At 46.1% G+C, this 23,804-nt stretch overlaps 1 protein-coding gene across 3 annotated transcripts in view; it reads right to left on the minus strand.

Annotated features, from left to right (window-relative positions):
* The window catches only part of DOCK9 (dedicator of cytokinesis 9), a 290,025-nt gene extending 269,094 nt beyond the window's left edge, over positions 1-20,931 (minus strand). For all 3 annotated transcript variants that reach the window (XM_068984765.1, XM_068984764.1, XM_068984760.1), the window contains exon 1: positions 20,803-20,931. In XM_068984765.1, the coding sequence (XP_068840866.1) occupies positions 20,803-20,931 (129 nt within the window). The remainder of the gene's footprint in view (positions 1-20,802) is intronic.
* Positions 20,932-23,804: the final 2,873 nt, after the last annotated feature.

Genomic DNA, 23,804 nt, shown 5'->3' on the forward strand with positions numbered 1-23,804 from the left:
AAGACATAAGAAGGGACGACAGAGGACGAGATGGTTGGACAGCATCACTGACTCCACGGACACGAGTCTGAACAAACTACGAGGATTGGTGATGGACAGGGAGGCCTGGCGTGCTGCAGTCCATGGTGTTGCAGAGTCAGACATGACTAAGATACTGAACTGCACTGAAACCAGATCCAATCAGGCTCAAATACTTACCAGCTTTATCCCAAAATTCTTCTTACACATGACCTCTTTACCTCTTGCCCAATTATGGCAAAGCACCAATTCTCTGCCTCCATCCCCACTCTAACCACTGGGCTCAGCATCACTGTCACCCTATTTCCCTAGCAAAGCTCTGATCCAGGCACCTGCCAGCGCAAAAACCCAAACAAAGAAAAAAGTTCACAACCAGCACACCCTCTTTCCAGCCCTCCTTGGGTCACCAGGATCTGCCTGCTCTCCCAACACTACACCAGACTCAAAAAGCCATGTTCAGCAGACTTCCTCCCTTGAGATCTTCACCTTAGGGTCCCTCTACCCAGAATAGCTGTCATCTCTCAAATCGACTTTAGCTCAAACTGCCACCATCCTCATTAAGCTCTTTATCATTCCGTCCACTACTCTCTTTTCAGTCGCTCAGTCATGTCCAACTCTTTCCAACCCCATGAATTGCAGCACGCCAGGCCTCCCTGTCCATCACCAACTCCCAGAGTTTACTCAAATTCATGTCCATCGAGTCGGTGATGCCATCCAGCCATCTCATCCTCGGTTGTCCCCTTCTCCTCCTGCCCCAGTCCCACCCAGCATCAGGGTCTTTTCCAATGAGTCCACTCTTTCCATGAGGTGGCCAAAGTACTGGAGTTTCAGCCTTAGCATCAGTTCTTCCAATGAACCCCCAGGACTGATTTCCTTTAGAATGGACTGGTTGGATCTCTTTGCAGTCCAAGGGACTCTCAAGAGTCTTCTCCAACACCACAGTTCAAAAGCATCAATTCTTCAGTGCTCAGCTTTCTTCACAGTCCAACACTCACATCCATACATGACCACTGGAAAAAACCATAGCCTTGACTAGATGGACCTTTGTTGGCAAAGTAATGTCTCTGCTTTTGAATATGCTATCTAGGTTGGTCATAACTTTCCTTCCAAGGAGTAAGCATCTTTTAATTTCATGGCTGCAGTCACCATCTGCAGTGATTTTAGAGCCCAAAAAAAATAAAGTCTGACACTGTTTCCACTGTTTCCCCATCTATTTCCCATGAAGTGATGGGACCGGATGCCACAATCTTAATTTTCTGAATGTTGAGCTTTAAGCCAACTTTTTCACTCTCCTCTTTCACTTTCATCAAGAGGCTTTTTAGTTCCTCTTCACTTTCTCCCATAAGGGTGGTATCACCTGCATATCTGAGGTTATTGATATTTTTCCCGGCAATCCTGATTCCAGCTTGTGCTTCTTTCAGCCCAGAGTTTCTCATGATGTGCTATGCATATAAGTTAAATAAGCAGGGTGACAATATATAGCCTTCATGTACTCCTTTTCCTATTTGGAACCAGTCTGTTGTTCCATGTCCACTTCTAACTGTTGCTTCCTGACCTGCATACAGATTTCTCAAGAGGCAGGTCAGGTGGTCTGGTATGCCCATCTCTCTCAGAATTTTCCACATTTTATTGTGATCCACACAGTGAAAGTCTTTGGCATAGTCAATAAAGCAGAAATAGATGTTTTCTGGAACTCTCTTGCTTTTTCCATGATCCAGTGGATGTTGGCAATTTGATCTCTGGTTCCTCTGCCTTTTCTAAAACCATCTTGAACATCTGGAAGTTCACGGTTCACGTACTGCTGAAGCCTGGCTTGGACAATTTTGAGCATTACTTTACTAGCATGTGAGATGAGTGCAATTATACAGTAGTTTGAGCATTCTTTGGCACTGCCTTTCTTTGGGATTGGAATGAAAATTGACCTTTTCCAGTCCTGTGGCCACTGCTGAGTTTTCCAAATTTGCTGGCATATTGAGTGCAGCACTTTCACAGCATCATCTTTCATGATTTGAAATAGCTCAACTGGAATTCCATCACCTCCACTAGCTTTGTTCGTAGTGATGCTCTCTAAGGCCCACTTGACTTCACAATCCAGGATGTCTGGCTCTAGGTGAGTGATCACAGCATTGTGATTATCTGGGTCATGAAGATCTTTTCTGGACAGTTCTTCTGTGTATTCGTGCCACCTCTTCTTAACGTCTTCTGCTTCTGTTAGGTCCAGAATGTGGTCCATTGGAGAAGGGAATGGCAAACCACTTCAGTATTCTTGCTTTGAGAACCCCATGAATAGTATGAAAAGGCAAAATGACAGGATACTGAAAGAGGAACTCCCCAGGTCAATAAGTTCCCAATATGCTACTGGAGATCAGTGGAGACATAACTCCAGAAAGAATGAAGGGATGGAGCAAAAGCAAAAACAATACCCAGCTGTGGATGTGACTGGTGATAGAAGCAAGGTCCAATGCTGTAAAGAGCAATATTGCATAGGAACTGGAATGTTAGGTCCATGAATCAAGGCAAATTGGAAGTGGTCAAACAGGAGATGGCAAGAGTGAATGTCGACATTCTAGGAATCAGCAAACTAAAATGGACTGGAATGGGTGAATTTAACTCAGATGACCATTATATCTACTGCTGTGGGCAGGAATCCCTTAGAAGAAATAGAGTAACCATCATGGTCAACAAAAGAGTCCGAAAATGCAGTACTTGGATGCAATCTCAAAAATGACGGAATGATCTCTGTTCATTTCCAAGGCAAACCATTCAATATCACGGTAATCCAAGCCTATGCCCCAACCGGTAATGCTGAAGAACCTGAAGTTGAACAGTTCTATGAAGACCTACAAGACCTTCTAGAACTAACACCCAAAAAAGATGTCCTTTTCATTATAGGAGACTGGAATGCAAAAGTAGGAAGTCAAAAAACACCTGGAGTAACAGGCAAATTTGACCTTGGAATGCAGAATCAAGCAGGGCAAAGACTAATAGAGTTTTGCCAAGAAAATGCACTGGTCATAGCAAACACCCTCTTCCAACAACACAAGAGAAGACTCTACACATGGATATCACCAGATGGTCAACACCGAAATCAGATTGATTATATTCTTTGCAGCCAAAGATGGAGAAGCTCTATACTGTCAGCAAAAAAAAAGACCGGAAGCTGACTGTGGCTCAGATCATGAATTCCTTATTGCCAAATTTAGACTTAAATTGAGGAAAGTAGGGAAAGCCACTAGACCATTCAGGTATGAACTAAATCGTATCCCTTATGATTATACAGTGGAAGTGAGAAATAGATTTAAGGGATTAGATCTGATGGATAGAGTGCTTGATCAACTATGGACAGAGGTGCGTGACATTGTACCACCCCCAAGAAAAAGAAATGCAAAAAAGCAAAATGGCTGTCTGAGGAGGCCTTACAAATAGCTGTGAAAAGAAGAGAAGCCAAAAGCAAAGGAGAAAAGGAAAGATATATGCATCTGAATGCAGAGTTCGAAAGAATAGCAAGGAGAGATAAGAAAGCCTTCCTCAGTGATCGATGCAAAGAAACAGGGGAAAAAAATAGAATGGGAAAGACTAGAGATCTCTTCAAGAAAATTAGAGATACCAAGGGAACATTTCATGCAAAGATGGGCTCTTTGCTGAGTAACCGTTAATTTTCTTATTTTCGATTTGTTATTCTTGTTTAGTTGTTGAATCGTGTCCAACTCTTTTGCGACCCCATGGACTGTAACAAGCCAGGCTCCTCTGTCCATGGGATTTCCCAGGCAAAAAATACTGGACTGAGTTGTCATTTCCTTCTCCAGGGGATCTTCCTGACCCAGGGATCAATCCCACATCTCCTGCATTGGCAGGTGAATTCTTTACCACTGAGCAACCTGGGAAGCTCATCTTCAGTTTAAACGTGTATAAAGTTTATTTGGCCATCTTCTCTCCCCATCAGTCCTTCAGCAAGGTAGGAAAGGATGTCTTACTCATCCTGGTTTCCCCAGGTGCTCAGTGCTTGGCACAGGCAGGAACCCAGGAGATGTTCAATTAACTCCGTGTATGTGAAAAAACGAAAACTCTATCTATTGCTGTACAACACGGGGAATGCAGTGAGTAGTTTATAACAACTGTAAGTGGAATATATCCTTAAAAACTTGTGAATCACTATTTCCTGGTGGCTCAGCTGATAAAAGAATCTACCTGCAATGCAGGAGACCTGGGTTCAATCCCTGGGCTGGGAAGATCCCCTAGAGAAGGGAATAGCTACCCACTCCACTATTCTGGCCTGGAGAATTCCATGGACTGCATAGTCCATGGGGTCACAGAGTTGGACACAAAGGAGTGACTTTCACTTCACATACATACTGTACAGCCGAAACATATAATATGGAACACCAACTATAGTTTAGTCAGTTCAGTCGCTCAGTCGTGTCCGACTCTTTGCGACCCCATGAACCACAGCACGCCAGGCCTCCCTATCCATCACCAACTCCTGGAGTTTACTCAAACCCATGCCATCGAGTCGGTGATGCCACCCAACCATCTCATCCTCTGTCGTCCCCTTCTCCTCCTGCCCTCAATCCTTCCCAGCATCAGGGTCTTTTCAAATGAGTCCACTCTTTCCATGAGGTGGCCAAAGTATTGGAGTTTCAGCTTCAGCATCAGTCCTTCCAATGAACATCCAGGACTGATCTCCTTTAGGATGGACTGGTTGGATCTCCTTGTAGTCCAAGGGACTCTCAAGAGTCTTCTCCAACACCACAGTTCAAAAGCATCAATTCTTCAGTACTCAGCTTTCTTTATAGTCCAACTCTCACATCCATACATGACCACTGGAAAAACCATAGCCTTGACTAGACGGACCTGTGTTGGCAAAGTAATGTCTCTGCTTTTTAATATGCTGTCTATATTGGTCATAACTTTCCTCCCAAGGAGTAAGCGTCTTTTAATTTCATGGCTGCAATCACCATCTGCAGTGATTTTGGAGCCCAGAAGGATAAAAGTTAGCCACCGTTTCCACTGTTTCCCCATCTATTTCCCATGAAGTGATGGGACCGGATGCCACAATCTTAGTTTTCTAAATGTTGAGCTTTAAGCCAACTTTTTCACTCTCCTCTTTTACTTTCATCAAGAGGCTCTTTAGTTCTTCTTCACTTTCTGCCATAGGGATGGTGTCATCTGCATATCTGAGGTTATTGATATTTCTCCCGGCAATCCTGATTCCAGTTTGTGCTTCTTCCAGCCCAGCCTTTCTCATGATGTACTACTCTGTGTATAAGTTAAATAAGCAGGGTGACAATATATAGCCTTGACATACTCCTTTACCTATTTGGAACCAGTCGGTTGTTCCATGTCCAGTTTCAACTGTTGCTTCCTGACCTGCATACAGGTTTCTCAAAAGGCAGGTCAGGTGATCTGGTATCCCATCTCTTTCAGAATTTTCCATAGTTTATTGTGATCCACATAGTCAAAGGGTTTGGCATAGTAAAATTAAAAAATTAAAATCTATTCAGATACATAGAAATACAGATGTGGAAGCACCTATAATATGTATATTTATTTGTCAGTCAAGCACTTGTTCATTTCTTTTCCCAGGGGCTTACTAACATAATCCATACAGTCTTAAAGTAGGAAGCAAAAATCAAAATCAATCAATGAAACTAAATAAGAATTTAGCCTAAACTAAGCAATGCACCTTTACATAGAACCAGTTTTAGTATTTTATGAATAAAGATATTCCTCTGCACTTGAAAAGTGGTGCTTGTCACATATCAGCTATGCCTGTTATTACATATCATTATCAGTATTGTCACATATCAGTTACGCCTGTTATTACATATCAGTATCGGTATTGTCACCTATCAGTATTAGCCTAACTGCAATCAGCAGGATGTCACCTTGCCTCCAACAGCCCCCATGCTAAGTAGTCACTATCTTTTACAATCACTGAAAACCCAGGCAACAGCACCATGCAAATCTGTGTTCCATAGAGCTTAAAGTCACTGACAATTTTGCATAAAAAACTGAATTTCCTTTTCACGCACAGTTCTCACAATCAATTCAGATTATTTTTAATCTGGAGCCCCACGAAAATTGGTTTCCTTTTCACTTCTGAAGAAAGCTGAGGTTTTACAGTTCTTACACCCTCAATGATAGCAATATAAATAGCTATGATAATACACTACCATATTATTTAACATAAGTTTAATATGTTAATATGATACTATATTATTTAACATAAGTTTCATATGACTTAAGGACTAAATAAGGATCCAGATCCAAATCCTTGCATATTTGGGGGTCTTTGCGACTCAGAACTTATTTTAGATGCCATGAAAAATAAATCTCTTAAACACCCAATCTGTTCTTCCTAGTTGTCGAATTACTTGTGCACAGCTAAAGATCTTAATTTAGGCCTCTTTAGGACATCAATAGCAACGTTATCATAAAAATGAAACGCCTTCCCTCCCTCTCTTGCACTCTCTTGTGCCGTTGAGCCTCACCCACAATTCCCACTACACTCCTACCACTGCGGTGCATATCCTCTATTTAATACCTTCATGAGACAAACGTCCTGTCACTACTCCTACTGAACATGCAGGTCAAGCTTCGTGTTTCCTGGGTCTCAGGAAAGCAGTGTGATAGCTGAGGTCCCAGGATGCTTCTGGTCCCCCAGAAGCCACCTGCACTCTCAGCACATTCCTAGGAACTTGACCTGCTCTCGTCACAACTGTCCTTCTTCCTTCCAGGGTGCAAACAGCCAAGAGGCAGAAGACTGTTGAAGGGGAACACCAATCCAAGAGCTCCCTGGGTCCTGTCTGCGTGCCTTTTCCCCCCAGACTGCGCACTCTCCGAGGACAAGGTTTATCTCAATGTTTATCCTTCAGACTCTATTGAGCACCTTGATGACCAGAGACAACCGGGCTCTAGTGAACATTACAGCGCAAGAGCTTAAAAGACAGTATTACCAACAGGGCATTTTTGTCTGCTCATGTCATTGTTAAGTAGCCAAACAGAAAAAAATGCCTCAGGATCTGCTAAGATCCCACTGAAGGATAAACAAGAGGAGCTGAAACTCAGGAGGCTCCAGGGCAAGACACCCTGGCCTGATAATAGAGAAGATCATGAGGAAGCCTGGAGCAGAGGAGACTGGGCTCCATCTGGCCTCTGCCCCTCCTCTCCCAAAGGTCACCTTTGATGGAAATGAGCTCCAGGGCAGCACCAGGCCAGGCTCCAGAGCAAAAACTCTGGTCGGAAAGGAGCTTAAATCCACTGCAGTGTCCCCCACGTTGCACAGGTGACACTGGGTCAAGACCATGAAGAGGCAGGCATCACAGGGGGAATCCAGGTCTCCTGACAGGAAGTGTGGGGCTCACTGGGACATGCTGGGAGGATGAGGGTAGGTGGTTGGGGCTTGCTTTAAGACTCCAAGACGCCAAGTGGTAAGCAAAGAAATCAGGACTCTTCCTGGTCATTTCCAACAACTGAAGCTACGGGAGAGGACATCTGTGATTCTCTCAGATTCTGGAAGCTATTCTGAAACCCCTTTCCTCAAATGGGCCCCTCTCCCCAATATCCACCAAAGGAGCCTATCCCCACCATCCCACCTAGACAGTCTCCAGCAGGTACACCTGATACAGTAACTGGAGAAACACATTGTGTCAGGAATCTCAGCCCATCTCGGGTTTAAGTGGCTTCAAGTTTTAAGTCCCCTGCATGGATCACAGTCTTGCTGTGGTGAAGGGGCTTGTGTGACTCAATGAAGCTATGAGGAGACAGAAGAGCCTGGCATGCTGCAGACCACGGGGTCACAAAGAGGTGGATAGGACTGAGGGACTGAAGAACAACAAATCTGATACATTAATTGGCTTCTGATAAATTAAAATTTCATATATTAATTGGTTTTTCACAAAATCACCTCCAAAGAAATCAGTAGAGTACACACATTCTTCCACAAAAAAAATAATAATAATAAAATAGTTATTTCTGTTCTTTTGAAAAGAAATAACAACATTCTCTCAGAAGGTTTTCTTCCAAGAATAAAAAACATTTTAAATGGCTATGAACATATTAAAAGACTGGAGAGAAAAAAAAAAGTTAACCTCAGAGATTAAATATCCTGTAAATTCTAGCTAGTGTAATGGTTTATAAATGAATGTAATATAGTATAAATATTATGGCACCTCTGCTATCACCATAGGAACTCTGCTTTCTACTTAAGAAAACAGCAATATGTTAGAATGACAGATTAAATAAATTCTCCAAACAGTATTACAAACGCAACTCTTTCTGTAATGATATAACTTGAACAAACTGCCATTTATAGCTGAATATTTATTTTAGCCAAGGGAAAGCAGCTCGAAGGTAAAATGACCCAGATTAACAGAGTTTATTATTCTACATTAAAGAACTTTAGGTTACTAGGTCCAGGAAGGGTTTTTTCCCTCAAGCTACATAATTATTTTAACCAAAGTACACACAGAACTACGATCTTATATCCCTTAAAAATATTATCTGACTACTAAATTAATTCTTCCTTCATCAATAAGTTTCTATTGAGATCTTCTTTAGATGAATCTTGTCATTCTGGCTTTTTTATTTCTTTCTCTCTGTCCTAATATTCCTTAAACCAAAATGAAGAATGTATTTCTTGGCTTATGGAAAAGTGAATGTCAATCACCCATAAACTGGCTTAAGACTAATGAAATATATAAACGGGGAAAAGATCCATGGTACAAATAGATGTTTGATATGCTGATATTATCTGATTACCACGGTCTGTAAAGATATTTGATGAAATGCAAGAGCAAACAAGGTAAATTCAATTATTTCCTGTGATCAGTGGAAAATACATTGGATCAAGAGCCATAAACTGGATCTCACTCCTGTCTGTAATACAGACTGTATGACCACAGACAAATCAATTAACCACAGCACACCATATCTTCCTCATCTGTAAAACTAGGAAGCTGGAACAGACAACCTCTAAACTACCTTTTACCTCCAAAACACTATGATTTCTACCAACCCAGAGAATTCATGGTACTTTCCAGAAAGGTACATAATGATTCGAGTTAACCATTTAAAATTTTCTGAGAAACTCAAATTTTAAAACGATATCTTCTGACAGTCCCTGCCCTCTTATCAAGAAAAACTGTCAGCCATCAGCCAGGTGACCTTAAGTGAGTCACTTGATTTTTCTGGTCTGCAGTTTCCTCATCAAAACAGAAATTTAAAAAAACAAACCAAAAAAAGAAAACACAAAAACTCACTATCCCTGTCTGTCTAACTAGATTTTCCAGAGGCTCAAGCAAGATGTTCTTTGGAAAGGATTTTATAAAACTGCCAAATGCAAGATTTAATTATTTAACCTGGGTCTCCTGCTTTCTTGAACATTCAAAACAGAACTCTTAACTGGTTGACAATATTCCTGCTACCAAGATACACATGTATATCTTATTCCAGGAACACATTTTACATTAAGGTGCACACATATATAAACGTTAAGAGGTACAATTTTCAAAGAGTACTAATTTGAGTGTCTTAAACGAAGCACCAAAATTTCCCTTCTATATTCATTACTTTTTTCTTGATAATTATCTATTCACTTATGAAAGCTAGACAAGAAACCTTAGAATATATAAAGAACAAATCATATTCCCTTTTCATGCATTTTCTTTCAAAATTTCTCTTACCCACAGGTTATTTCTTTCACAACTGTGACATACCTATTAATGTTTCCACGTACTATTTCTTTTCCACCCAACATTATAATTTTCCCATTATAAATTCTCCTGAAGGAGCTCTATTAAGAGTTATATGATACTCCTTTTTAGGATGCCCTCATGAATCACAAAAGTGTGTACTATTGGGTATTCACTGTGCACCAGACCCTATTCTAAGTGTTTTTTATGCATCTTCTCACTTAATCACCACAAACATCTAAAAGAAAGTGTTATTATGACATCCACTCCTGGGGTCAAGAGATTGAGAAAGCAGAGCTTTCTCTGAAGAGCCGGGTTTAGGATCTCCTGAGCCCAGGTTCTTATCCAATATATCCTATCACCACTTATCACAGAATTACTCCCCTATTAAAAGAACTTGGGTATAACAGGGTATTTTCTGTATTCCAGAATTCAGAGACTAAACATCTGATATTTAACTTATTCCTGAAATAAGAGCATAGTTTAGTTTTTTAGATTAATCTTATCATTTTTGCTTTTTGTTTCCATCTGTCCTCCTTTCTAATGGGCTTCCCTGGTGGCTCAGAGAGTAAAGAATCCTCCTGCCAATGCAGGAAACCTGGGTTCATTCCCTGGTTTGGTAAGATATCCTGGAGAAGGAAATGGCAACCCACTCCAGTATTTCCTGGCGGTTCAGCTGGTAAAGAATCTGCCTTCAATGAAGGAGACTCCAGTTCGATTCCTGGGCTGGGAAGATTCACTGGAGAAGGGATAAGCTACCCACTCCAGCATTCTTGGGCTTCCCCGGTAGCTTAGCTGGTAAAGAATCCGCCTGCAATGTGGGAGACCTGGGTTCAATCACTAGGTCGAGAAGATCCCCTGGAGAAGGGAACAGCTACCCACTCCAGTATTCTGGCCTGGAAAATCCCATGGGCTCGCAAAGAGTTGGACATGACTGAGCAACTTTCACTTCCTGGAGAAGGATATGGCAACCCACTCCAGTATTCTCGCCTGGAAAATCCCATGGACAGAGGAGCCTGGTGAGCTACAGTCCATGTGGTCAAAAAGAGTTGAACACAACTGAAATGACTTAGCATATACCATAAAACTTCTTCATCAACAAAACAGTGTTTATACTTAAAAAAGTGAACAACCTATATACACTATTTATATTTTTTTTTAACTTTTCATGGTAAAGAACTTTCCTTAATCTATATGACAGAATGTGTATTTTCTCTATGAAAACAGTATGTGAATCTGTAAACACAAAAAGAGTTTGAGAATAAACTTCTCGTGGCCAGTGGAGACCGTAGGCAGTTCACTGACATTTGCTTTCAGATTCAGTTTCAGATTAACATTCAACAAATGTTAATCTATAATAAATTAAGTGGGCATGTCTCTAACACATGCACTGACCCAACCAGCCTTCCTAAGCAGACATACCCAAGCACTATCTTAACTAGATTTATTCCTGCCAACTTCAAAGAAATGGGGAAAAGGGAGATTCCAACAAACCATTTGGCATTAGAGTCCTGATCAGACTATAAGTCTCCTTGCCTTCTACTTGCTGATAAGAGTTAAAGGAGTCCATTCAAGAAAAAGTGACAGAGATGTAAACAAAACCGAAAAAAACTTCCTCATCTAAGTACTCTTGATGATTTGCAGAACTGATTCTAGTGATAGAAAAACACTTCCAGATTTTTATTCTTTGTGTTTTTGTTTTGTTCTCAGATAAATGAGTTACCAAATACCTAACATAAGAATCAGATCACTGTGTTGTTTTACACACTGGAATTCAACAGAGTTGGTGAAAACAAACTGCCCAAAGAAAGGAAATTAACCTTATTTGTATTAAAATGTGTTCGGGTCAGTTCAGTTGCTCAGTCATGCCCGACACTTTGCGACCCCATGGACTGCAGCACACCAGGCTTCCCTGTCCATCACCAATTTACGGTTAAATTAAAATGTGTAGCCACTCTCAAAACTTATGCAAAGGTCATACAGGTGCACTGCCAACCGCTTTTTCCTAAACTAAAGTTATGAGCAACCTAGAGAGCATATTCAAAAGCAGAGACATTACTTTGCCGACTAAGGTCCGTCTAGTCAAGGCTATGGTTTTTCCTGTGGTCATGTATGGATGTGAGAGTTGGACTGTGAAGAAGGCTGAGCGCCAAAAAATTGATGCTTTTGAACTGTGGTGTTGGAGAAAACTCTTGAGAGTCCCTTGGACTGCAGGGAGATCCAACCAGTCTATTCTGAAGGAGATCAATCCTAGGATTTCTTTGGAAGGAATGATGCTGAAGCTGAAACTCCAGTACTTTGGCCACCTCATGCGAAGAGCTAACTCATTGGAAAAGACTCTGATGCTGGGAGGGATTGAGGGCAGGAGGAGAAGGGGACGACCGAGGATGAGATGGCTGGATGGCATCACGGACTCGATGGACATGAGTCTGAGTGAACTCCGGGAGATGGTGATGGACAGGGAGGCCTGGCGTGCTGCGATTCATGGGGTCGCAGAGTCGGACACGACTGAGTGAATGAACTGAACTGAACTGAACTGAACTGAACTGAAAGCAGACAAAGGGCCAGCCCCAAAATGATGCATTCTTACTTACATGAACATTATCAAATCTATCAGGCGGCAATGAGAAACTAATGAAACAACACATCCTGTACATTAGGAAAATTAATCTGGCGGAGGGAGATAGGCTGGAATGAAATAAATAGAAATGGGTTGCAGGGGAGAGAGACAAATTAGGGGCAGTGGGGAATCAAAAAAAGATTTTAAAACAAAACATGTCAGATGTAGAAACTTCAGGAATCTTTCATTCATCAAAATATACAGTTATTGCTGTTTAGTCACTCAATCATGTCCAACTCTGCAACCCCATGGACTTCCAGGCTTCCCTGTCCTTCACTATTTCCTGGAGTTTGCTCAAATTCATGTCTGTTGAGCTGGTGATGCCAAAAGTATTTATATATATATGCATAACTGAATTACTTTGCTGTGCACCTGAAACTAATACAACATTGTAAATAAACTACATTTCAATAAAAATTTTAAAAATATATGTCTATTGAGCCCCTGCTAATTGCCAGGTACTGGGGAAACCATAGTGAACCAACAGGCCAGGGAGGGAAACAGATGACACAAACATATATACACGTCCATATATAAATTGTGTTAAGGGTACAAAGGAAAACAACAGTCTGGGTGGACAGGCAAGGCCTCTGAGAGGCAAGGACCTGCAAGCACAGTTTCAAAGACCCAGGCGGGTGGCCTGGCGGTGAGGAGGGAGGCAGGGTGGTGATTTCTGTCTGCCTGGGGGCAAGAGCTCCCGCCAAGGCCATGGGGTACGAGAGAGCCTGACATCCAGAAGATGGAAAAGCCGGGCTGGTGAGCAATGCACGGGTGGTGCCTAGTAAGGAGAGTGCCTTATAGTTCAGGAAAGAGGCTCCTATTCCCAGGGCAGCGGGAGGCACTGCGGGGACCGGTGTGGTGTGCAGCACGCTCAGTTGCGTTCGACTTTTTTGTGACCCCCATGGACTGTAGCCCACCAGGCTCCCCTGTCCATGGAATTTTCCAGGTAAGAATAGTGGAGTGGGTTGCCATTTCCTATTCCAACTGGTGCGTTAAGGATTCAGAACTGCAGTCCTAGGGATGGAGTAAGAGTGGAAACAGAGACCAGAGAGGAAGGGTGTTAACCTGCAGGGGCCAGAGGACAGGCAGGAGCCAGAGAACGGGTTGGCAGGCAGCAGCCCACAGCGAGGCTCACTTCCGCTCTCCAAAGGCCCACAGGCAGGACCGGGCTTCCCTGCCCTCTGCAGCTGGGAGTGTGGCCAAGATAAGCAAAAGGGATGGGTGGAAACCCAGGAACCTATGAGGGAGACCCCACATGTTTTCCTGGCACAAGAAAACCCACCTCTTTCAAGGCAGGGGCCATCTCATCAACCCAGATCCCAGGATGTGGACAACGTGGTCCTCAGCCACCCACAGCGGAAGGGCCGCGTGAGGGAGAAACAAGCCTTTCCATTTCAGACCGCTGAGACAGGGGAGTCATTAGCCCATTCTGACTGATGCAGAAATAAAACGTGACAGATGCTGTGGCGATAGGATGAGGAAGGCAAAGGAGTGAGCAGAAGAGACAAAGGAGCAATCAGAGGTTTCAGAGCTGGTGACCATGCAATGGTGCCTCTCACTAAAGAAAACAAGTACGCAAGAAAGACAGCTGGTTTGGGACGAAAGGTGACAGTTTATGATTTCACAGGTGCCAAACGTAAGGGACTGGTAAGACAGCTGAGTACCTATGTCAGGCAAGTTAGCAGAAAAGCAGTTCTGAGCTGAGGGGGAAAAAAAAATCAAAACTGAGATAAAGATTTGCAAACTGCAACGAAGGAACCCAGCTCCTTGCAGAGTCAAGGGAAGCGATAAATTGTTATGAACCGAAGGAAGACAAGGGACTCTTTAGGAAGGGTGGTGAGGAGCGAGGGGACGGAGGAGCCGGAGGAGAACCACAGGAGGGGAGGAAGGGGTGCTGAGTGGTACCAAACAGTGCGGGTGACAAGCTGAAGGGGTGAGGAATGAGACCCTGCCCCACACTAAGGGCAGAACCAGGCTGCGGGGCCACAACCCAAGGTCACCCCGTGGTTAGTATTAAAGCGGTAACAGAACCCAGGCCCCCTAACTTGACCACAGGCCTCACTGCCTCCCTACATGATCAGGGAAGAATTTTCTCAAGTCATTATTCTTCTAAAACTAAACTTCATGGCATCATAAACAACCCAACCCCACAATTCATTTAGACTACCGTTAAGACCTTTAGAGAGTTTGCAGTGGGTCGGTGGTTTACATTTTTTGCCCTGACCCTCAGCACTGTGACTCCAGACACTGTCATTTATGTATATTTCAGTCCAGTCCTCAGGGGAAGTTCATACAGTTGTTTAAGGACTGCCCCAAAGAATGGGAGCATGTTAAAGTTCTTGATACATATAGCCCAGCTCAAGTAGTCATACCATTCATCATGTTATAAAACCCAGGAGACACAATTCCCATAAAATGCCATGTGAATGGAACTATGAGATGAGGTGACCCTGCAAACAAAAGTGCCCGGCTCGCCCCATCCTTCCAAAACCTTCTCTATCTTTGCAAATTTATCGGGCAAAGATAGCATCCTGTTTTAATTAGTGTTTCTGGAATCATTAGCAGGGCAGAACTTTTTTTTTTTTCCTGTTCTTTATTGGCTAACTGTATTCCTTTCTTTGAGGAACTACCTATGAATATCCTTTCCTATTTTTCTTCCAACATATTTTTCTTTTTTTAATTGACTCCTAAGAGCTCTCATTAAATTTTTTTAAAACTTAACACTATGGCTGAGATATAGATATACAGAAGAGGACAAATACTGTTTCTAAGCTTATGACTGGCTTTTAAATTTATGCTGCTTGTGACACAGAGAACGTAGGCTTGAGTGTTTGCCTGAGGAGGCAGGATGGCGAGCAGGGACACATGGTCTGAAGCCACAGTCCCCAGGTTCAAGACACAGATTCCCCCACTTACAGCCTCTGACCTTGAAATGACTTGACCTCCCATGTGTAAAGCCCTGACACATATCCTAGGACACAGTAAGTGCTTAGTAAGTGCTGTCTCCAGATTCATTTAGTCAAGATGAGCAATCTTTTATTACAATATGAGCTTACCTTTGTTAAGCACTTACTATTAAGTATCTTTACATATATTAAATCTTTTAATCTTTATTTTAAGAACTCCCTGAGATAATAATACCCAACAATCCCAATTCTCAGATGAGTAAACTGAGACTTAGTGAAGAAATCTGATCAAAGTCCTCAGCTCATCAACGGCAAGGCCCTGGGTTCACCTCCCAAGCCCAGGTCAAACTGGTTTTGTCCTTTACTTTCATTCTTTAAAGAAATCCCTCTCTACCCTTACATGATTATTCATCCATGTTTTATGCTGTTTCTTTGACTTATTTTACATATGTCTCTTACATGTAGTTATCACTTATTGCAGTATGTGATATAAGGTGGGGTCAATACTTTTTTATGACATCATTTACTCAGTGATGTACCCACCAGGTTTGACTTACTGCTCACACGTACCCTAAAAGTTGACACACACAGAGGCCCATTTTTGTTCTATGCCAAAGACTTCGCTTTGGGTCCTTAGGACTGTGTGACACAAAACTGTCATATTATTTACCCCTAAGATTACGCAGAGGGAAAGATCTCTAAGAAGAGGATGTTCAGGGACTGGTTTGAACCTCTTTCCTAAAATAGGTTTCAAAAAGACAAGAAGAAAAAATGTCTATTTTATGATCTGTTCTCAGCCAGTCCTTGAAACTGTCCTCCAAATTAGCAACTGTATTTCTTAAAACTTCTCTCCCTTCCTCTTAAACCTTGCCCTTCCCTGCCCAAGCTGCTCTGCTCCCACTTGGCCTAGCCAGGCCTTTGAAGGATGTGCTCGGTCTCTGCCTCTCATTCCTTTCTGGGAGAAAAGTCTCCCTGGTCTCGGCACCTCCCAGGTCCCATTCAGTTCCTCACGAGCCTTCTCCCGAGTGTATCAGTTCTCTGTTACTTCATCTTTCTCTGCTCCTTAGTATGTGTCCCTTCACATGTCTTCGATGGGTTTCTGCCTACTGCTATCCTGTGTTGAAGACTGACCTGTCCACCTGTTGAGAGTTGAGGTCATAAACGCTTCAAGGCAAGAGCCTGCTCTAAACAACAGCAGATCCTCAGCACCCAGCAAAAAGTCCTGGCGCAGAGCAGGCCCTCGACAAACGTGGGTAAAGGTTTCACAGCTCCACTCCTCCCTTTTCAAACTCAAGGCATTACGAATGCCCTCCTATCTCCCAATATTCAAATAGACCAGAAACCAAAGAAACACACACCTGTTGTTGATTATCGAGTTGGAGATGGGCCTTCGCCCTGCTTCCTGTATGCTGGGACATTTCTGTTGTTGGGACTCCACCAGAGGGTGGAGAAAGATGGTGAGGTGAAGCCCCGGCCAGTCCAGTTACCGATTTACTATCCTATCTGATTTAAAATTACAGCCAAAATGAGGTTTTACGTTATCTGGGGATTTCAAAGAATACCACCCCTCAGTTCTCAGGTTACCTAGGATCATACTGAACTGGGAGGGTGAGAAGGGTCCCAGGGTGGCACTCCGGAGATTATCATGCCTGTCCGTCCCCCTCCAGTTACACAAAGGGAACTGTGGTGCCGGCCTGACTTGGTTTTACTTCATCTCACACTGCAGGGCTCTCGGATGCCTGTGGAATGGTGTCACCAGCAGGGACTTGATGGCGAAGGAGGGTCTCAAGCTGGGCACGCTGAGATAAGATCGGCAAGGAGGCCAGATGACTTGGGCAGCGATACCCAAGCACGTGGAGCTGCCAAACCCACGTGAAGGGGCCCGTCCCAATATTCACACAGATCTTTCAGAGAAAGGATATTTTTAGGCCCTGGGTGGTATACTTCCTTAGATCTAGGCCATTACAATGCTATCTTTAATACATCTGAAAGGTCCAATCACTACTCAACACTGCTCAGGGAATTATTTCTAGTTTTTCTCCTGAGCTTGCCTATGATCTGAACGTGCTGCCCTCCTGACTGCACTCAATCAAGGAAAGCTAATTCTGGAACTGTGAGGATTCTTCTTTTACTACCCCACATCATAAATGACATCGTCCACAGTTAGGAACATTATGAGTAGCAGCACCTCTACTGCTCTTATAAAAGAGTCAGACACAATTTAGTAACTGAACGATAACAACTCCTATAAAAGTATCTTTGAATCGAAGCCTGATGGTCAGGAAAGGGACTCTAGAGCAATCTAGGACAGCTTCTCATTTATAAGAACAGGAGCCCTGAGGTGCAGAGAAATTAAGGGACCAACCCAGGGTGACTTAGGTACTGGTAGGATATTGACCAGGCACCGTTTAAGAGCTTTACCCATATTGCTCACTAAATCCTCTCAACAACCATGGAAAGTAAGTACAAATTCTATCTCTGCTGCACTACAGGTGAGGAAGCTCACCAAGGCTGAATTATGTGCCTAAGACTGCACACAGGTGGTTCAGGGCAGAGCTGGAATTACAGCCCTGGTGTTCTGACTTCAGAGCCCACGCTCTGCACTATCAAACCTCCCAGATTAAAACCCAGGACTCCCAACTCCCGGGAGGATTCGCTCCATCATTACTAATTCTAAAGCCCATGAAAGAACAAACCATATTTGAAACGGGCAGCAAAACTTTTTAGGATCCTGATGAGAACAAACTACCACCATTCAAAGCTGTTTCTGAAGCAAACTGGGAAGTCTGAAGAGTATTTCAACAGATTATTGCTAACTTTGACATAATGGCATTACAGTTGTGTGGGAAAATATACCTATTTTTAATAATATGACTTAGCAACCAAACAACAACTGGGTATTATAAGGATGAATGATGGACACCATAGAACCCGCAATCACACAAAAATGGAGGGGGAAAGCGGGACAGTTAAAGCAAGTTTAGCAAAATCTTGATAATTATTGAATCTGGTTGATGGATTATGAAGGTTCATTATGATATTCTCTCCACTTTTTTGCATTTTTTTTCAAGGTTTACAAATTATTATCATCTTTAAAGGCCCACAAACCTGAGCCTATAAAAAGTGAACCTATCAAACAAAAAAAAACTGAGTGCACCTTACTTTTTTTTTAATGGCAGCCTTTATCACCCACTGAATTATATAATTCTGTTGTTTCTGATGTCATAGCCATTCAGCAGTACTAGAAGCTTGAGAAGAGCTAGTTAAGTCCATACTCTTGTCTGTTTTTCTTTCAGTCAATCTACAGAATTGCTATAGTAGCCAGCTAGGTAAGAAACATTTATTGTGTGTTTACTATGCTATTAGCACTGACTCAGGCTGCCAGATAGAGCAGAGTATTACCTCCATCCAGGCTGGATCAGTGGACCCTGGGATTTCAAACCCTGGGCTGGTTGCTGCTCTGCCTCCCGAAAGGATCTGGGTACCTTCTTAGACCTTCCTAGAACTAAGCCGAGACAGGTGCACCTGCTGTGGCTTCCTGACAGACACGGAAGCAGCAAGAAGCAGCAGGTAGTGGCAGAGTACCCAGCAGGAGGTGAGGGGGGTGAGGGTGATGGGCAGTTTTCAGTATCTGTAAGTTATCCCAAATTCTCTCCATCTGCAATGCAGAACCACAGCAACGCATTTCCCTTTTAGCCCAGGAGCCTTTCAAAGGCCCAAGGGGGGCCACTTGACTTGTTTCATCAGACAAGCAGTTGAAGGTAAACATCACTAAAGGGTTGAGACATCAGCCAAACGTCTGACTGTTCACGCTTCAGGGTGTCCAGGGAAAAAGAGATGTACTATTAATGTGTCGTGAGACAGAACACAGCAGCAGCATGTCACACACAGGAATGGGTACTCCTGGGTCACTATCAGTAGGCCAGCCTCCTATGGAAAGGGCTGCTGAATTCAAGGACTGCTGCACAGCAGTGGTGGGCAGTGTGGTACTTGACCTAATGGCTTGTTAAATTAGAACCTCCTTTTCAGTCTGGGTCTGTCTGCAGTATGGAACTCATGATTTTATTTATTCTTCTTTTGATTCAAATTTATAATAGTGGGATATTATTAGTGCCCTCAGTTAAAAGAACTAAGTTTACTTTCATAACAGAACAGGATGCCACAGATGTTTGTGGGTTTTATCCTTAACATACACACGTTGGCAAAAGTCAGGAAGATGCAGGATATACTACTTAGGCCAAAGCAATGAAAGGCAGGAAGAGATACCAGGTTTTGGTCATTATCAATTCCCGCTTTACTCCTTATCATCAAATGATCAACTTCAGTAAAAACAGAAATACAAAAATTCCTTATTACTGAACAGATTGCAGTTTAAGGAATCTAGAGAGAGCTGTCAGAGCCATCGAGAGAAAAATAAAACTGAGCCAACTAGCTATGGAAATCAGTGAAGCTTCATCTCCATTCTCCACAAACATCATTCATGTCATTCTGTGTCTGGCCAGGAAGGGCATCTATCTGCCACCAAAAGGATAAGTCAGGCCCTGTGTTAAGGGACCCAGCACTCCACCAAGACAATACCCCACACACAACCCCACGAAGCCCTAAGAATCACTTCCAAGGCCCAACAAGCACAAGTCACTCACCCACAAACAAGCCCCTTTCAAGAAAACAAACGCCAGCGCCCGGTGCAAGGAGCTGCTGAAAGTGTCCAGCTACCCATGAGGGCACGCTGCTGCTCAGACATCGCTCCTCTCTCGCACTGTCCAAGCGACCAGGGCGTACTGCGTTTCCAAACACAGCAGGACCCAGCCCGAGCAGTTGAAAAGTTGATTTAAAACTTCACCTTCCTCACATTCAGAGGCCTATGTTCAAAAGACTTTCTGCTAGGACCAGATTAATCCCCGAGGCAGCTTGCTACGAATCCCCCAAATCGCAGTCATTTGCACCCTTGCGGAAGTCACCAGCGATTCCTAGCAAGCCTCTTAACCTTTCGTAAGAGGCGCTCAAATCTCAGGATGCCGGCTAGGGGGAGGGAGTGGAAGAGAGATTGCGGAACCCCTGCCCTTCTGGGGCTCAGCCCACCCAAAGGGGGTCCGCGGGGCCGTATCCCACCCTGGGTGTCGGACTGGAAGAGGAAGCTCCCACATCCATTCCCCTGCGCCTCTCCAGGCCACAGGTGTCAAGCCCCCCGCCCTTAACCCCCGGAATAAGGGAGGAGGAGAAGGGTGGGGTGGGAGGGATGGGGGAAAGGAGAGAATAAATTCTCAGTTGGTAAACTTGGCGGGGGGGTGGGGGTTGAAATGAAGGAGATGGCGATTTCCCTCCCAGGGAATTTCCCAGGAGGGAGGTGGGCAGCAGCAGGGAGAGGACCCACGGGCGCAGGGTGGAGTTGGTGCCCCCTCCAGTATCTTCCCTTCTCCCCTGTCCGACACCCGCGTCCTCCACCACCTCTTAATCCTGCAAGCCCCAAGAGGGTCGGTGGCTCTGCCTCCGCCGGATCGACTTAGAGGAGCGCGAAAGGGGTGGCCGCCCGCCCTCCCGCCTCCCTCCGCGGTCCCACACTCACCAGGAGCACCGAGCCGCGCACCACCTCCGACACGCTCTGCCGCAGCTCGGCCGCCGTGCCGGGCTTACTCAGCCCCCGGGTGAACTTCCGAGTCTCCGCCGAGGCGGGGAGCAGCTGCGGCTGCGACATCCTTGCCGCCGCCGCCGCGCCTGCTCCCGCAGTCCCCGGGCCGCGCCGCCGCCAGGTGCGCCCTGGGCGCTCGGCCCGGCCCGCCGGCAGCTCTCCCGGCGCCGCCGCCCGCCCGCTGCCCCCACCGCCCCGCGGCTCGCCGCGCGTCCGGGAGGCGCAGCCCGGGCCGCGCCCTCCGCTGGATGTCACGCCCCGAGCCGCCCCCCCGTCCCTAGGCGTCTGGGTCGCTAGAGCTCTGAGCGGCGCCCGGGCTCGCTAGGAAAGACCGTGCATGTGGCAGCGGCGGCGGCTCCCCCATGCCACCAGCCTCGCTCGGCGGCAGATCGCCGGGCCGCCTCCTCGGGGCGGGGTGTCCGGCGCGGCGCGGGGCGGGGCGGGGCGGGCGGAGGAGGGGCCGACGCGGCGGGACGACGGGCCCCCGCCTGTCCGGCGGCGGGTGCCGCGGGGCGCGGGCTGCGCGCCGGCCTGGATCCCTGGCGGGGCAGGTGGGGACCCCGAGGGGCGGGGAGTAAGAAGGGGTGGGGGCGCCTCCTCCCTGGTCCGATTACTCCTCGGGGCCGCACGTCCGAAGACCCCAGGCCAGGCCGTGTACGCCGCCGGGAGGGCGCGCGACCCCGGGGCTGTGGCGCCAAGTCTTCCCGGGGGCTCGCACCTGCACGCGGGGACCCCCGGCTCCCGGTTGGCGGAGCCCCAGAATCCCGGGGACAGGCAGGGGTCGGGAGAGGGTGGCACCACGCCCCCCTGGGGCCGCTGATGGGGGGACGGAAGTTTCAGGAAAGCGGCCTGTGAGCGGCCCTCCGGAGAATACAGGGCGGTTGGCAGCGCCGGCCGGGCGGAGCGGGACGGAGCGCCCCGGGGCCCAGGAGCCGGCGAGAGCGAGAGCCGCACGCACTTGGCAAGGACGCTTCTCCGCCTCCCAAAACCCTTTCGACCCCCAGAGGCGTCGCGCGAAGCGTGGACGCCTCCGCGAGCCCAAGGGAGGGGTCCGCGATGAGTCACGCAGACCCTGGCCGGCCGGGACCAGCTGCTGCGTCACCGTCAAAACTTCTGAGCCTCGCCCCGCTCCTCTGTAAACGGAGGGCCGCAACCTGCCCAGGGGCTGAAGTGACACGGCGAGAGCCGTCGGCCGCCCCCCTCTCCTCTCCGCGGCCCGGCCGAACCGCTGGGCGCCGAGCCCGGGAAAACCCAGGAGCGCCGGCCTGCAAGCCCAACGTGACCCCGGGAGCTGGCGGCCGCGAGCGACAGCCGCGGCTCTGAGGAGCTTCCTCACACCCGCTGTTCCGGCTTCCCCATTCCTAAGGGGCTCCCCACCTCTTCTCTTATTTCTGAGGAAACGTGGAGCACCCTAACTGACCCTCCTGAGGTGAGGGCTAGAGGGGAGGGAGGAATTTGCGTAGCGCCCACGGCGCATGCTCACTAGTTTGGGTTTGGAGGCGGGAGTTTGGCTTAAGGGAGCCTGTGCTGATTGGTTGATATACGCGGGCCACGCCCATCGCGTGCCTGATGGACAGCTCCTCACCTGCGCGCGCGGGGGCGGTGTGGCCCCAGCCTTCGGAGAAATCCCTCCCGCGCCGGTGTTGGCCTCAGCGCTTGGAGGCCTCCTAGCCGCTGTCAGCCAGTGAAGGAGGTCGCCAGTGGCCTCCCACCCTGCTCGAAAGCCAAACACCGGCCCAAAGCAGAATCTTAAAAGAGGGAAAACTACCAATCTAGGGTAGAAAGCAAAACACCACCGTTCAGGACTTAATGGGTAGGTCTGGCCCATAATAAAGTCTGGAGTTTTCGGCATGCAGTTGGCACTCAATAAATGTTTTTGCCGGATCGGATTGTTCTCCCTGTGTCTTGAGACGCGGGATGTAGCACTACACGTGAGCCTGCCAAGCCGGAAGACGAAACAATAACATGTGCAAATAATAAGAGCAACTACACACTAATCTATTTCCTCCGCTGCGTAAAGCCTAGATATTAAGCAGGCTGCTCGTGTTCCAGGGGGAGCGCTGGGTGACCCCAGAGGCAGAAGACGCAGCTTCACGCGGGAGCCTGCGGTGTCTGGTTTCACCATTCACATCCCGGGTTTGTACCGCTGAGCTCCATGGGGTAGGTCAGTTCACTTCTTACTTCTTACTGTTAGAAGCTGGTCTGAGAAACGTTGTTTTCCCTTTGAGCTTCTGACACCTGAAGAAGTTTCCAGGTAGCACAGACCTTTACCCTCCTGAGTTGCCTTGGCTCTCTAAATCGCATCTACTTCCAGAGAATGCAAATAATGGATTTTATTCAATTAAAAACAACAGAAAAGCACAATGTTGGGCGGCTTTCTTTTCTTTCTTTTTTTTTTGCTTTGTTCTGTTTAAGAAATGGATGAACACAGAAAAGAGCATGTATCTGGAAAGTGAAGAGTATCCATTCCTACCAGTCCTAGAAATGCTTACTGACTCATTATGTTCTAGAATTTGCAGATTTTCATTGAGGAAGCAGGGGCTGAACTGTAAGATACTGCCAGTAGTCACGGACAATGTCTAAACAAGAACGAGTTCTGGCAGAGAAGGAGGCATGGTAATGTGAACTAAGTCCAGGAAGGCTAATTTTCCCAGCGACCCAGAGCACAGCCTCTTCTTCCTGGTGAAGGTAACAAATGGGGCATTTACATTTACATTTGAGCAGAAATTTCATCCTTCCTGTTTGGGTTGACTTGTGTCCCCCCCCTCCCCACCCCCCCCAAGACATATAGGGGTTTCCTTGTGGCTCAGCTGGTAAAGAATCTGCCTGCAATGCAGGAGACCTGGGTTCGATCCCTGGGTTGCAAAGATGCCCTGGAGAAGGGCATGACAACCCACTCCAGTATTCTGGCCTAGAGAATTCCACGGACTGTATAGTCC

This window comes from Capricornis sumatraensis, chromosome 12 (assembly GCF_032405125.1).
Source record: "Capricornis sumatraensis isolate serow.1 chromosome 12, serow.2, whole genome shotgun sequence".
In the NCBI taxonomy this organism is placed as follows: domain Eukaryota; kingdom Metazoa; phylum Chordata; class Mammalia; order Artiodactyla; family Bovidae; genus Capricornis; species Capricornis sumatraensis.